Raw genomic sequence first — 14140 nt, 5'->3', positions numbered from 1 at the left:
GAAGGTATTAGTTTTAACTTGCTGAATGATCTCTCACAGCTGGTAATGGAAACTGCGATGGTTAGCATTATCTGAATAGCAATGCGAAGAATGGAGAAGCTCTTCGGGTCTTGATATTTTCATGTTGGCTCGACTTAATAGCAACATTCTGCAATCCAAAATTTCTTCATATAGCTGCTGTCCATAAACATCAGAGCTGTACAATTTGTCCAAATTGTTGCACTTCTTTAGGTCGTTACTGTCGGGGCCATAACACAGTCCCTTGACATCGAGAAGGAACCCAAACTTGGTGTCAGTGTCATGCAAACGAGCGAACCTTTCATCCATTTCTCTGTGAAGATGGTCGAGTGTTCCCTTCATGACTCTTTCCATTTCCTCAGTATTCCGTTCTTGACAGAGACCGAGTCCTTCTTCGAGTGACTCACTGACCAACACTTCTCTTTCATTATCAAAATGATCTCAGAGGGCTTTCCAATCCAGTGCAGCATTGTGGAAGTTCATGCTACGATCCTGCAGCCTTTTTTTAATATAGTCAATGCGAATGAGTACTTTGTTCCAAAATCCTAGCAAGGTCAGAAAATCGTAACTCAACATGTGGTTATTAAGCTGCCTTGTATCATTTCTTGTTTCACTGGTCTCATTTTCATTGTCTATCATGTCCTGGAGAACTTGAAGTATTTCCTCAAGGTACTTGTTGATGGGCTTCACTGCTACTGTCCTTGCACTCCACCTCTTTCAGATTGCGACTTAACAACCACAGGCACAGCATTTTTTAGTTTTTCCCTGTGCTCTGTTGAACGAGAGAAGAATATGTAGAGAGCTTCGATGATTCCAAAAAATGTGACCATCATTGTGTCCTGCTTGGCTGCATGTGCACCCACCAACTTGAGTGAGTGAATGTCACAATTCACAAACACTGCCAGGTTGTTTTTCTCACTTATTCTTTGATGAACACCACTTCTGTGTCCAGTCATCACAGCAGCATTGTCATAGCACTGTGACCAACAATCTTGTAGCTCCATTTCGTCCTTCTCTAGCTGTTTCAAGATGTCTTCAACCGAGCTCTCAGCATCCTTCTGTCTTATCTGGATGAAACCAAGGAACGACTCTCCAACACGGACTGTTTTCCTCTCAAAATCAGCTTCCACATACCTCACTACTTCTGACATCTGCTCACGGTGTGCCTGATCAGGATTCAAGTCGAACATGAGATCATAGTACTTGGCTTTACAAATGCTTCTCAGTAAACTCTGGTGAACAGTGGATGCCATCATGTGGATGAATTCGTTCTGGACAACCGGTGAAAGATAAGATGTGGATCCAGGATGACTTTCCACACGATGAGATGTTCTTTCATGACAGGGTCAAAGATGGCCAGTAGTTTCAGTAGGCAGAGGAAATTTCCCACATTGGAGTCATCGTCTAGCTGAAGTGACTTCCTGTGTCCTCACAAAGCCAGGTTCTGAGTTGCAATGAATTTTATACAGTGAAGGATTCTCGTCAAGATATCATGCCACTTCTGCTTTTCCTTTTCAGTTTGTGACTAAAATTCCTTGTCTATAACTCATCTGTTTTCAGCTAAATGATGATTCTTAACATTTTCATGAACACTAATCCTTTCATGTGCTTTCCATTGGTTGAATCCACTTTCCTGCTCCAATGAGGATTGATAGTCTGACAGGGAATAGAGAAGAAAACAGATACAAAATGCAGACTTTTTAGAAGGGGAATAGACCAGCCATGAGCGAGTTACTTCCTCACCATGACCATTTCCCAATTTCCTCTTGAACCAAGTTTTGTTCATTGAGCAGTAATTTGTTGGTAAGAAAGGCTTCTCACTGTTCTGGAAATACTTCGAACCCAGCTTTATTATTTCTGTTCTCAACATGTCAGGCAGAATTACTTTTCCAGTATCCTTGTCGAACTTCAGAAGTCCAATGTCATGCTGTTCAATCACTTCTGGTATGACAATTTGAGGCTCTTCGACACCATCCAGTTCACTAGGTTCAGTGTCGTCAGGTTCAATCTTGTCAGATAAAATCTCATCAATAAACTTAACATCACCACTACCATCGTCTTCCCTTCGTGTCATGTCCACGTTCTCTCTGGCAGCCTCACTCTTAATCTCATTATACTCGGATTTATCTGACTTGACTTTCTCCTCAGCTTGTGATGCATTTGTACTTGATCCACCTTCGGATACTAACAAACTTGTAGCTGGTGCAGGCGACTCCATGGAACTTATTGAACTACTTGTTCTGGGCTTTTCAAAGAAGTGCATGAACAACTTGCTCGACTTCTTGGCTTCCTCTGCCTCCAACTTTCGTCTCTTCCATCCTTCAGCTCCACTTTCCTTCTTTTTCGTGAAGAAGCATTTCATGGTCTTCTTACACAATGCTCTGAAATAAGAACATTAAATTTCATAGATTTTGCACAAAATTCTGGACCACCTCCCTAGTTTGCGCAGGAGAATGGTCTTACTTCCAGTTGGCACTGAGGAGTGGTACTATGAGGTATGTGGTCATGTTGCTCCCAGCACTGTATTTTTACCTAATAATTTATATAAGTGGTTTAACAATCCGGCCATCCTAGTGCTTCTCACCCATGATAATCAAAGACAGATCATACATCTGAAGAAAATTCTTTTTTCATTATTCGAGGATGGCTTGTCTGACTTTAATAGAAACTACTCAGTGGCGCCACCTTCAAGTGGTGCCCAGGGTACATGCCATATCTCAGATACGCCACTGCCTGCTTATGCATATTATTTTTGTTGTACAAGATAAGTGTTACTTCATGATTAAATATACAGTTTGGTCTACAGATGTGCATGTATTTGTAATAAATTCCATTTTTTGTATATGTACATATTTAATTGTTAGTATTACTTGAACAACATAAATCTTACTCAAAACATTATTTATTCATACCTATAATAAAAATCACTTTTAATTTTAAAAAAAAACATTTTTTAAAAACTCGTTTCCTTTCTAATAATTCTTCTTTTTCAAACAATACAGATTAATGAAAAGGGAATATTATTGATTATTATACGTTAACTGTTCGACTAAGCTAGGCCTGCCTATCAGTCTAAATTAACTAAACTAGTGATATTTATAGCTAGGCTGTGTTCAAGACACGTTAATTAACCTAACTGTTATGTTTTTCAGTTATGACTTGGTTTTAGCCTACCTGCATCAACATAAAACCGAATGAAGTGGTAAACTTCTACTGCCTCATGTAGGTTGTGCTGTTAATGTTTTTTTTTTCATATCACCATAGATAAAGGAAATTGGGAAAAATGAAGTTATAAATGAACTATTTGCTCCAGAACCGAAAATACCACACATCTTAATAATATTCTGGGATTATCTTTCATTTCAAAAAATAATCTTGAAAGTTTGTAAATTATATAAAACTACTTTTAATAATATATATATATCACCATTTCTTACATCTCTTTTTAAATTCCTTGATGTGTTAATAGTTACAACTGGCCTACAAACCCACTGATTTACACTTTTATTTGTGACAGCCTCACTCAACTCATTACTCAAAGTGTTCAAGGTTACATTGTACATGCAGTAATCAAGACATCTTTTGAACCAAAATAATAAAACTTAAAGATTATTTTCACAATAAAGGATACTGACTCAAAACTTTAACAATGTAGTTTATTATTTATATAAAAAAATATTAATTCCCAGATCAAGATTGACATTTCTTACATTCTAGAATTTCACTAACCATTTACTCCACTAACCAAATGTCCTTAGAGTAATAACTGATATCTGCTGATATTGATGTAACTTTTTTGGTTTACCCTATTTTATCTGTTTCTATGGTAATAACAATGAAAGATAACACTTTAATTCAAACTACCATTTACATCCCTATGCTCAAATGCCACTTCTTTCTTACCCTTTTTTTTACCTATTTTAAAGTTTATAATCATATTTTGATAATTTAGTAATATTTCTTAACTTGTTTATATCTTTTTATTTTAATTATTGTGTGGTTTAAATGATAACATTTCAGAAAATATTTTCCTCCAATTTTTGTAAAAGTAATATTTTGTATCTTGTTGTAAACTCTGTGACCCTACATAAAAAACCAGAGGAGCATTTCAACTTATATCATTACATTAACTATGCTAAACATTAAGCATTTGGACTTAAGAAAGAGTGGTTACCCCAGATGTTGTTTTACTAATCAAAATTCTCCTGCTAAATTTGCACATGTGTACTATATAGTGGTGCACATATATCGATGGGACAGAACCCACAAGGGCTCACCTCACCCAACTCAATCCTTTGAAAGGATCACTTTTTTGTGACCAGGACCCATCTGATAACACTTAATCCTAACTCATATAGGTCTATTTGTAAGATACATAAAATTTACACTTTCAAAACCTGATTTGATTTGATTTATGTCAAATTTATCAGTTTAGTATATTCTTTTACTTAATAACATTAGTAGTGTTTGTCTGTGGAGATGAGTAAATATTCTTTCCCGAGGGCTTTCATTGGCATTTGTACAGCACTGGTACTGTATATTGTTAAAATAGTTGGATGTTTATTGTATGTTGTTGCAGGAATTAATACTAAGTTGGATGCATTTCAGAGCCTCTTTGAGCAAGTCTGGGCAGCAGATGATTATGAAATTTTCAAACGAATGATGATGCAAAAGAACATTGAGCTTCAGCTACAAGCCTTGGAAATACTTGCACGTTACCATGGTGTTGTTACCATTGGCCTTGTTCCAGATACCAATTACATTCCAAGCAAGGAAGAAGAGGAAATCATGGAAACTGTTATCAAGTAATTTGTGTATCTTAATTATTAGTCATTTCTCTTGGTCACATTTTTCACATACTTTACACATATACATTTGTTTATTGTATGTTGCAGAATCACTTCTTAACATCTTAATTTCAATAAGAGCTACTATTTGTGCATGTAGACATAATTAACTGAAACTTTATGCTAGAAGAGGGCATTAATATAAAAAGAATAAATATATATAGTATCATAAAATATGTTCTCATTGCTGATGTTAAAATACAGTGCACTATTGCTGAATTTGCAAAGGAAATTAAGTATCCATTACCTTGTATATATAACTTACACATTGCTGTCAGAAAACAGTGTATGCAAGAATAATATGTACAAGTTTATGCATAATTTCTTGTAGCAAGTTTTACAGTGTGAAAAGCATATTAACAGTTTACTTAAAAGTTTAAGGTAATCCTATGAAATATAAAGCACAAAAAAGCTATAAATACATGAACTATTATTATTATATTTTTTATGCTAGAAAATCATTGGAAGAGCATAAAGCTCACATGGACCTAGCAGAAAAAGAAAATCTGAGAAAAACTCTTGAAGCTACATTAATTGAAAAAACTCGACTGGAGAATGAGCAAAAAAGAGAAAAAGAAATGCTGGAAAAGGTTAGTCACTTATAAATTAAGCTTTACTTTCTCAGAGCATAGAACCATGAGCTGTGGTAAAACACTGTTTCTTAGCTTCAGAGGAGTATCTTTGTGCTGGAATTTTTGTTTACTTTTCAAAAACACTAATTTGTTTTGAGAATTTCACCCCTGATTTTACTATATTTGCATCAAAGCTACACAGCTGAATGAAGTAGACCTGTTTTTGAAAAAGAAAAAATCTACGTCTAAAAATAAAAAATGACAAAACAGCTCAAATAAGTACCAGTACCATCTTAAAAAATAAGTTCTGGTACTCAGTACCGGTAAGTACCTGCAGAATTTCACCCCTGAGTAAAATACATGATTTTGTTGTTCTACAGTTGTATTAGTAATATAATAAATTTCAGTTGTGGTTTATTATTGATGTTAAAAGTAAGAAATAGGGCTAAGTATAACAGTAGTGTTAATCGTGTGCTTGAAACAGATCATGTTTTATTACAAATGTGTATCTTTTGTGCCTTCCATGAACATGGTTTTTGAACAATGTTTCAAATTAAAGTAAAAGCACTTTGTCTTTAAAACAATAAAGTGCCTTAATGACATAAATTAATGTTAATTTTTTCACACAACTGTCAAAAATTCTAAAAATGTATGCTCATATAATACAATCCAGTTTGTATAATAATAATAAAAGTTTCTCCACAGTATGTATTTTGCATTTATATAAAATAATGAAACAATAATGTAAATTATGTGCTGATACAATATATCAAATCTTTTCATATTTTTTGCATTTACTTTTGAACAAGATAATAATGATTGTAATATGAAAATGTTAAATATATCATGTTCACAGTGTGGTGGTTTTTATATATTTTCCAAAATCTGATACAATTCTTCTTCTATACATTAAAGTAAACATACTATTGGTCTAGGCCAATGGTTCACAATTTTTTTTACTCCATGGACTGGCAAAATCTAAATTTTAAAAGCTTTTAATATGTACTGTTAGGGATATATAGGCCTGTACTACAGTATATGATCTTTATTAAGAAGTACAAAGGTAGTTATACACTCAGGATTGGAAGAACAAGTTTGATTGTTTGTTTGTAATGAATTTCCCGCAAAGCTACACAAGGGTGATCTGCACTAGCCGTCACTAATTTAGCAGTGTAAGACTAGAGGGAAGGCAGCTAGTCTTCACCATCCACCGCCAACTCGTGGGCTACTCTTTTACCAATGAATAGTGGGATTGACTGTCAAATTATAATGTCCCCATGGCTGAAAGGGCAAGCATGTTTGGTGGGATGGGGATTCGAACCCGCAACCCGCAGATTGCGAGTCAAGCGCTCTAACCACCTGGCCATGCCGGGCCAACAAGTTTGAAAGAATTTAGAATTATGTATTCACTATATGTTTCTGTGGACTGGCAAAAATACATCTGGGGATCACTGGTCTATGCTACATATTTCGAAACACTACCATTTGTTTAATAAACATTTTTTCTGTGTTAAATAGAGATCCTTCAATCTAGACACTTATTTATGAAAAAGAAAATCTTCAAAAAACGAAGGAAGAATGTGAAGTTTTAGAATATTAAACTTACCACTCATGCTGTATTATTTGGAAATGATTGTGTTTTATTGAAAAGGTTTTGTTTAAAGTGAAAAATACAATACTTTTAATTATTTATCTTCTAGCTGACAGATGTATGTTAGAATATTGTAACACATTACTGCAGTTAATTTGTAGTATCAATGAAATAATTTCCTAGCAACTTGAACCTTTAAAATAGATTCCAGTTATTTTTATATTCTTTACACTTAACAATTTTTGGTATAATTTTAACTGACTTAACAGTATTTAAACTATTTTAGGTTTTGCCTGGAGCTATTGTATGTTATACTATCAGCTTGTGCAAAATTAAGTGTTTATCAGTAAGAAAAATGAATACTTTCTTTGGTTTTCATACTGCTGATATAAAACATCTTCTAAGCAGTCTCACAAAATAGTTATTCTATCTGTCTGTTATCAACCTTCAAACTATATTTTTTGGTACATGCTTTTAGCTATACATTTAATCACTTATCCATATTGGGTATTCTGTCAATTATTAAAAGTAATAGTTAATTTTTTTCTTTTCAAGGCTATGATGATGTCCATCCATGAGCAAAATAAACCAGTAACTCCAGCAAGTAATACTGAAGAAGATAATAACCCAATCGTAAGCAAGATTTTGAAGGATAATTTATATTGACTCACATTTTTCCCCACCAAATTATCCTTACTTAGTTGTTCTTTAATATATCATGCATTTTCTAGTAGTCTACCATCACATACGTAGACACATTCATGCACAGTCATCTAACTGAATGTAAGGAAGAGTATTTAATATCATGCAAATAGAAAACTTGCTGAAGTAATATATATTGTTACGCCTCCAGTCGTTAATTGATTTTCCGAAACTTTAGCGACACAACTCCTTACTTAATAAAACTGGTTTATTCTTTCCGAATACAACTTTACGATACACTTAATTTCAACAGTCGCTCTATAACAAACGTTTTAACAATGAACGTTAACTTCAACAATACTTTCTGACTGCAGTTCAATTACTCACTACCTACACACATTGTCCCATCACATTGTAAGCGTCTTATATATATACCAGACTAACATATACCTAATAAATGCTAGGGCATTCATGAAGGAACAGGATAGTTCTAGAAATGTGGCATGACACTAGTCACGTGACCTCGCTGACGCAACAATATATACATGGATATATGCTGATTATTGTGCAATAGCCAGTGCCATATATTAAAAATATTTCATTGATGATCAAACTTTTGAGAACTTGAGGGTAAAATAAAAACATTTAAAGACCTTACAATATAATTGCAGCTAATACTGAAATACACAATGATTCTCTACTTAATCTTATTTCTCAAAAGTTTGTGTATCTATATACAAATGTGTTTAGATATATGTATGTTAAAGTGGGTTACTTACATTATTTCAACTTGAACAGAAACTTTTCAACATTGTGTTGGTTGGTCTACCACAGGATTTCTAGTTGCTTACATAGAAGAGTGCAAAATTTAAGAACATGGTAAGAAAAATCACTTATTTATGTAAGACTAAAGTCCAGAAGCTTCAAAGCATTTAGAAGTCTGTTCACTGCACATAACATATGAAAAGGAAAACATTTAATAGTGTCACACCCTAGCTGCTTATTCATAAAAACACAAAAATAGTTAATATCAACATCAGTAGAGTGCTAAAATCTACACATATAGTACATTTATCTAACTTTAGAAGTCACAAATAGTTTGATAAAAATTAAAAAAAAATATTAAATCTTTTTTTTTTACATTTTAAGCAGCAAAGAACATCAATATATTTTTTTCTCATCAATAAAACTGTGAATTTTAGCAAGAAAAAAACGTGAAGCCTAGTCTGTCATTCGGTTCATCACTTGTCACATAGTTAAATTGGTTTTGAGGAATTCCACCCTTCATCTTACTCTGAACACAAACAAGTTAAAAAACAACCTTAAGTATGTGTTTATGATTTTTTTATGGTGCTTAGATGATATTCACTTACCATTGTTGAACCTGTATAAATTCCCAAAAGAATGTAGTTTTTATAATCATCCTAATGGTATAGGTCAACTTTTAGCCACATCTGAAACTTTCATAAATAAATAAGCTTACTAGTTAGTAAAATTAATTACAGATTACATCAAACTTAATAGTTATAACAGATACAAGTAAACCACACCCAAATAACAATATGGTAGTCAATTCACAATGTGACACAAGTTCATGTGACCACGCAAATTATACATGAAACTTAGACAGTTGGGAGAGTTATGTTAATGCTTTTAATGAAGTAGTATTACTGTATCATTGTTCTTTCATTTGAAAGTTCTTTTAAAATGTCTGGTGAAAAGAATTGAAAGTTTTCACTTAAACTATAACAAATTAGCCATTAATTGTTGTAGGCTTACTTTACAAATGACACATTCAAACCTCTCTAAAAAATATTAGGATTAACATAAGATTAGTTCCCAGTGATGTTTTTATTGTTTTTTTAAAAGAAAATAGTAGGGTTGAATCAGCCAGTGTGTTTTTGTGAAGTATTTGGATTTGTGTTTGCTGTCATACTTATCGAGATACTTTGTTCAAGATATCTTGTATTCATAATTTAGCTTCAAATGTATGTGGAAAACTCAACATCAAATTAGAATTTTCCAGACCTATCTTAACATTGTCATTAAAACTGCAGCTCCCTCTAGTTAGCAAATTACAGCTTTAAAAATATAAGTAATTGACTCATTTTTCAGAAAACGTAGCTTAATGATAAAACAAAACACGAACGTAATAACAGAAAACATTTATTAGACATTTCGGAATCATCATAATTTCATCATCAGTAATCTAGGGGGTACAAAACAAACAAACAATATTTGTAATTACAACAGAAATATATACATAAGAAATAAACAATTTGAATATACAAATATAGCATGAGAAAATGAAAACTGGAAGAAATTTACAAACCCTCCCAACTCCACTATCTATCAACACAATGCAGAAACAGCACATTTTATTTCTCTCCCAAACTTTAAAATTCTTTCAATAGCCAAACATGATGCTGAACTTTTTATAAAAGAAACATTGTAAATAAAAACTCTTCTCCCGTCCCTAAATAACACACACTGTATTTAAACCTATTTTAACTGTTTCACTTGTGCCTCAGTTTTTCATTTTCTTGTGTTATATTTGTATATTCGAATTGTTTATTTCTTATGTATATATATATTTCTGTTGTAATTACAAATATTGTTTGTTTGTTTTGTACCCCTAGATTACTGATGATGGAATTATGAAGATTCTGAAACATCCAATAAATGCTTTCTGTTATTACGTTCATGTTTCGTTTTATCATTAAAAATGTAGCTTTAACACTGCCATCTTCCTAGAGTATTAAATCCCTTGGAAAATCCTAAAACAAAAAATAAAACACTACACTAACTTGTCCATTCATGAAGTCATTTTGATTGTTTTCTCTTCTAAGGTCCATTGTATATGAATGGAATGGTATCTTATCCCTTGTTGACACTGGCTGTCTGTCACTGAGGGAGTTTCTGCTAGATAGGTGGTCAAATGAATCCACTGGTGGCTCCATCCTTTATGATCTTCTGGAAGTAGTCTCATCAGTAATCCAGGCGCCTCTGAAGGTTGAGGTTCCACTGAGAAGTTCTTCTCTAGAATTACCCATTTGACTGTTCTTTCACCAATGTACTTTCAAAGATGATCACAGTGGATGACCTTTTATTTGGATAGACTCTCCTCCAAATGCCTACTTAACTTTAGAGTTTGTCTTCTTTCATGATGAGAATTGTTCAGCTGTAACATGTCTTCTTGATGAAATCCAGTTTTATTAGCACTTATATCATAGTTACTTCTCACTTTATTACAAACCAATTTAAGTCTTCCTGGATAAAGTCATGTACAACATTTTTATCCTTCCCATCTAAGAGAGCTCTTACAACTACCAGTTCCTCAGGACACACCAGAGTATTTGGTTGCACTACACCCCAGTTACTAGACAAAGAATCATTGCTAATAATCCCTGGTCTGAGTATTTCACTTCTTGGTGGTACCATGACCACTGTTCCTGTTTCCTCTGGAAATTCAGTCTCTGGTGTAATAATTGCCATGTAGTACATAAGGATTTCTTGGATTACCTACAAATCATGAGTCATAGAAAAGCTTTCTACACTTAGGGTAAGTTCTAACTTCTGTTTTGCTGGAACTTTATGTCTACCTGCTGTATTATTCAATCCCTCCTCTTTCTTCTTCTCTGGAGGTAATTTCCCATTTTATTAAGAAATTGGGAGGAAGAGTTGTAGTTGTAGAACCAGTGTCAGTCAGCAAACTGCAAGGTTTTCCATCAATAAACCTGTGGACTCATGGATGATTTTCTTCAAATAATGAACTTTTTTACTTGTTTGTGGTAGATAGAGTATTTATAGCATAGTTCACTTCATAAATCCATCTGATTCCTGTTTTCACGATATTACATAAGCTCTGTGTTGTTCCTTTAATCTTGTTAAGCTCTATCATTTTGGCTTAATAACAGTCATTGAGTTCTTACAGTCTTGGCTGTAATTGCCAGATTTACCACATTTATAACAGTTTCCCCTTTCTGCAGGTCTTGGTGATATGTCCTTTCAAGTTACACTTGAAGTACTTATTATCTTTTCATTTATTCCTTCAATTCTGTGTCACTAGTTGTCTAACTAGTCCTTTTAGTTCTTCTAAGCTGTCATCAGAGGGAGCTGATGTTTCAACACTACTCAATCTGACCATTCCATAACCTTGAGATGTGTCTTTAGTAGTTTAACTATCATTTTAATGGATTCAGGTTCCATCCCCAACTGCAGAGCTTCCTTTAAAAATGTACAGTTAATCTTTTTCAGACTACTTGATCTCGTGTCAGTGAATCCATCATTTCACAAGAAGCTTCCATGTATGATAATTGGGCAAATCTTTCCAAGTATGACTAAGGTATCTTCTGTTCTATGTACTCTGTTTCAGGACATTGCTTTGGATACTTTTTTTCAGGTGTGACACTCTTAACATGTTGAATGAGGTGACTACTAATGCTTGATAGTTGTTATGGTTCTTAACCTAAAGGTTACTTGATGTTGTCAAAGCCAGTCCTTTTGAAATGGGTTGTAAAATGGATAGTTTGGTTTTATTGCTGAAGCTTCAAAGAAATTATCTTAAACATCATAATGTTATGAATAAATTTTCATATCCTTTTTAACATGATAATTAATTTTTGAAGTGAATATTTTATTTTCATACAAGCTGTTGGTATCTGTTAGTCCAGCAGATTAGCACTCAAAATTGTCCAATTGTTTATGGCTATTGAATGGGGCAAGATCTGTGATGGATCTTATTTTTATATAAAGATCCATATGAAAATCTGTATGTATTCACAATTTAAACAAGTTCAAACTTACCTGCTGGGTTATGTCCAAACGCATTGACTACTAGATATACTTCTGCAGAGTCCCAGAAAGTGTTCTATTTCAAGAGTAAGTAAAACCAAAATTAAGAGTAAGAAGTATTTTTATTTTTGGTTTTCAAGTTCGTATGTCATGCAGTATTGTAGCCTACAGAATACATAGTTCTTCTCGTGATTCATGGCATGCACACGTTTTAATGATGTCACGACAGTACAAATTGCGACATTAAGCATCCCTTATGTGATGTCATTTTAGTGTCTACTGACTGACTGATAGACAACACACTACTGCACAGTGGTACAAATGGTTAAAACAGGTGACTCCTTCAGGGGGCTTTTAGCCCCCTTTCAGAGAAATAAAAATATCTAATTATGAAAAGATTAGCATTATTTAAGAAAAATAATTTTGACAGATTATTTTTATAATTTTTATTACTTAAGATTTAGTTACTGGGAAATATTGGCAGTACAGTTACATTTAAAACATGTATTTCTATCTTTAATACTTGCCATCTAAGCATCTTGAATATTTAAAATTCAGATTTCTTTAACTATGTATTCTATAATAGGATGGGCTCTTTTAAATTATTTCATGATAATAAGGCCCAAGTCCAGTCCACATAACAATAACAAATTAGTTTGTTTCTTTAACATTTGCTGCAAGTTACTATTATTTGTACACAGTTTTAGGTAGTTCACAAATAATGTTTTCACTTGCAACAGAAATTCACTTGCTAATGATACTATGACTAACATACAAATAAACTTACTTGTACAGTTTCTTGGCTAATCGATCATGTAACTGAATGAATGTGATAACTAACTCTAATTTGAATATTTCACTAACTCCTCAATCACTAAACAAACTGAAACTAAATACTTCGCTTACATTCTTCTAACTCAGCTCAATGCTTCACTACTTTTGTATTTATAATGTACTCTTGTTTCTACCTCTTTCACAAAGTCTCAGTCAGTAACATTCAGGAACATTCTAGATATTTTAGGAGTACTTTTATAAATGTATGTGATCTTAATGTCATGTACCCTCAAACAACATCTAAATTAAAACATTAAAAATGTGGTTTAAAAACAACGCTATAATTGTATTAAATAAATTTTGATAGTAATATTTTTAATAACAAAAGATAAATATGAAAAAAATAGAAGTAAATATTTTATTCTCTGATTTAGTCTGTAAGAATAATGTGTACTTACATTGCTGGTAAACATATATTTGTCTTTCAGTAAAGATTTTACAAATATTTACATTTCAGGTAAAACCTCAAGAGTTTGAAGCTAGACAGGAATACCTTCGTCAGCAGCGTGATAAGCTTCTGGAACTAAAACGTCGGGAAAGAGAGAAACGACTCTCTAATTATGAAAAGACTACCACTCAGAAACGACCAAAGTCCTCTCGAGCAGCACGTAGTGTTGTTAGTCAAGGTAATGACGTAAAGAATGTTGACCCTCAAACACTGGCTTATCGTAAATTCTTGGCTGCTCGTCTTAAAGCTGAAGTTATTGGTAAGTAATCCTATAATTCTGATATGGTCTTACCTCTTTTCACACAAAGCCATCTCAATTTTCTTTCTGCCCCTAAACATTGCTAAAGAAGTTTTACTGCTCAGCACACCAGTCTATATTGTTTGTTTGTTTTGA

General features: G+C 33.2%; 2 protein-coding genes across 2 annotated transcripts in view; one reads left to right on the top strand and one right to left on the bottom strand.

The window, feature by feature from the left end:
* LOC106459430 (phosphatidylinositol N-acetylglucosaminyltransferase subunit H-like) overlaps nt 1-9118 on the bottom strand; it is a 31206-nt gene extending 22088 nt beyond the window's left edge. The window contains exons 1-2 of the mRNA XM_022385921.1: nt 9044-9118; nt 8450-8516 (exon numbers count right to left, since the gene is read on the bottom strand). The gene's annotated coding sequence lies outside the window, so the exon portion shown is untranslated. The remainder of the gene's footprint in view (nt 1-8449; nt 8517-9043) is intronic.
* LOC106459420 (cilia- and flagella-associated protein 36-like) overlaps nt 1-14140 on the top strand; it is a gene marked incomplete at its 3' end in the record, with an annotated part of 34463 nt that overhangs the window by 9709 nt on the left and 10614 nt on the right. The window contains exons 4-7 of the mRNA XM_013919039.2: nt 4627-4823; nt 5320-5455; nt 7584-7661; nt 13756-14009. Of these exons, the coding sequence (XP_013774493.2) occupies nt 4627-4823; nt 5320-5455; nt 7584-7661; nt 13756-14009 (665 nt within the window). The remainder of the gene's footprint in view (nt 1-4626; nt 4824-5319; nt 5456-7583; nt 7662-13755; nt 14010-14140) is intronic.

The sequence above is a fragment of the Limulus polyphemus genome, unplaced genomic scaffold (genome assembly GCF_000517525.1).
Source record: "Limulus polyphemus unplaced genomic scaffold, Limulus_polyphemus-2.1.2 Scaffold606, whole genome shotgun sequence".
Classification (NCBI taxonomy): Eukaryota; Metazoa; Arthropoda; class Merostomata; order Xiphosura; family Limulidae; genus Limulus; species Limulus polyphemus.
This window is presented reverse-complemented; position numbering and strand designations above follow the sequence as displayed.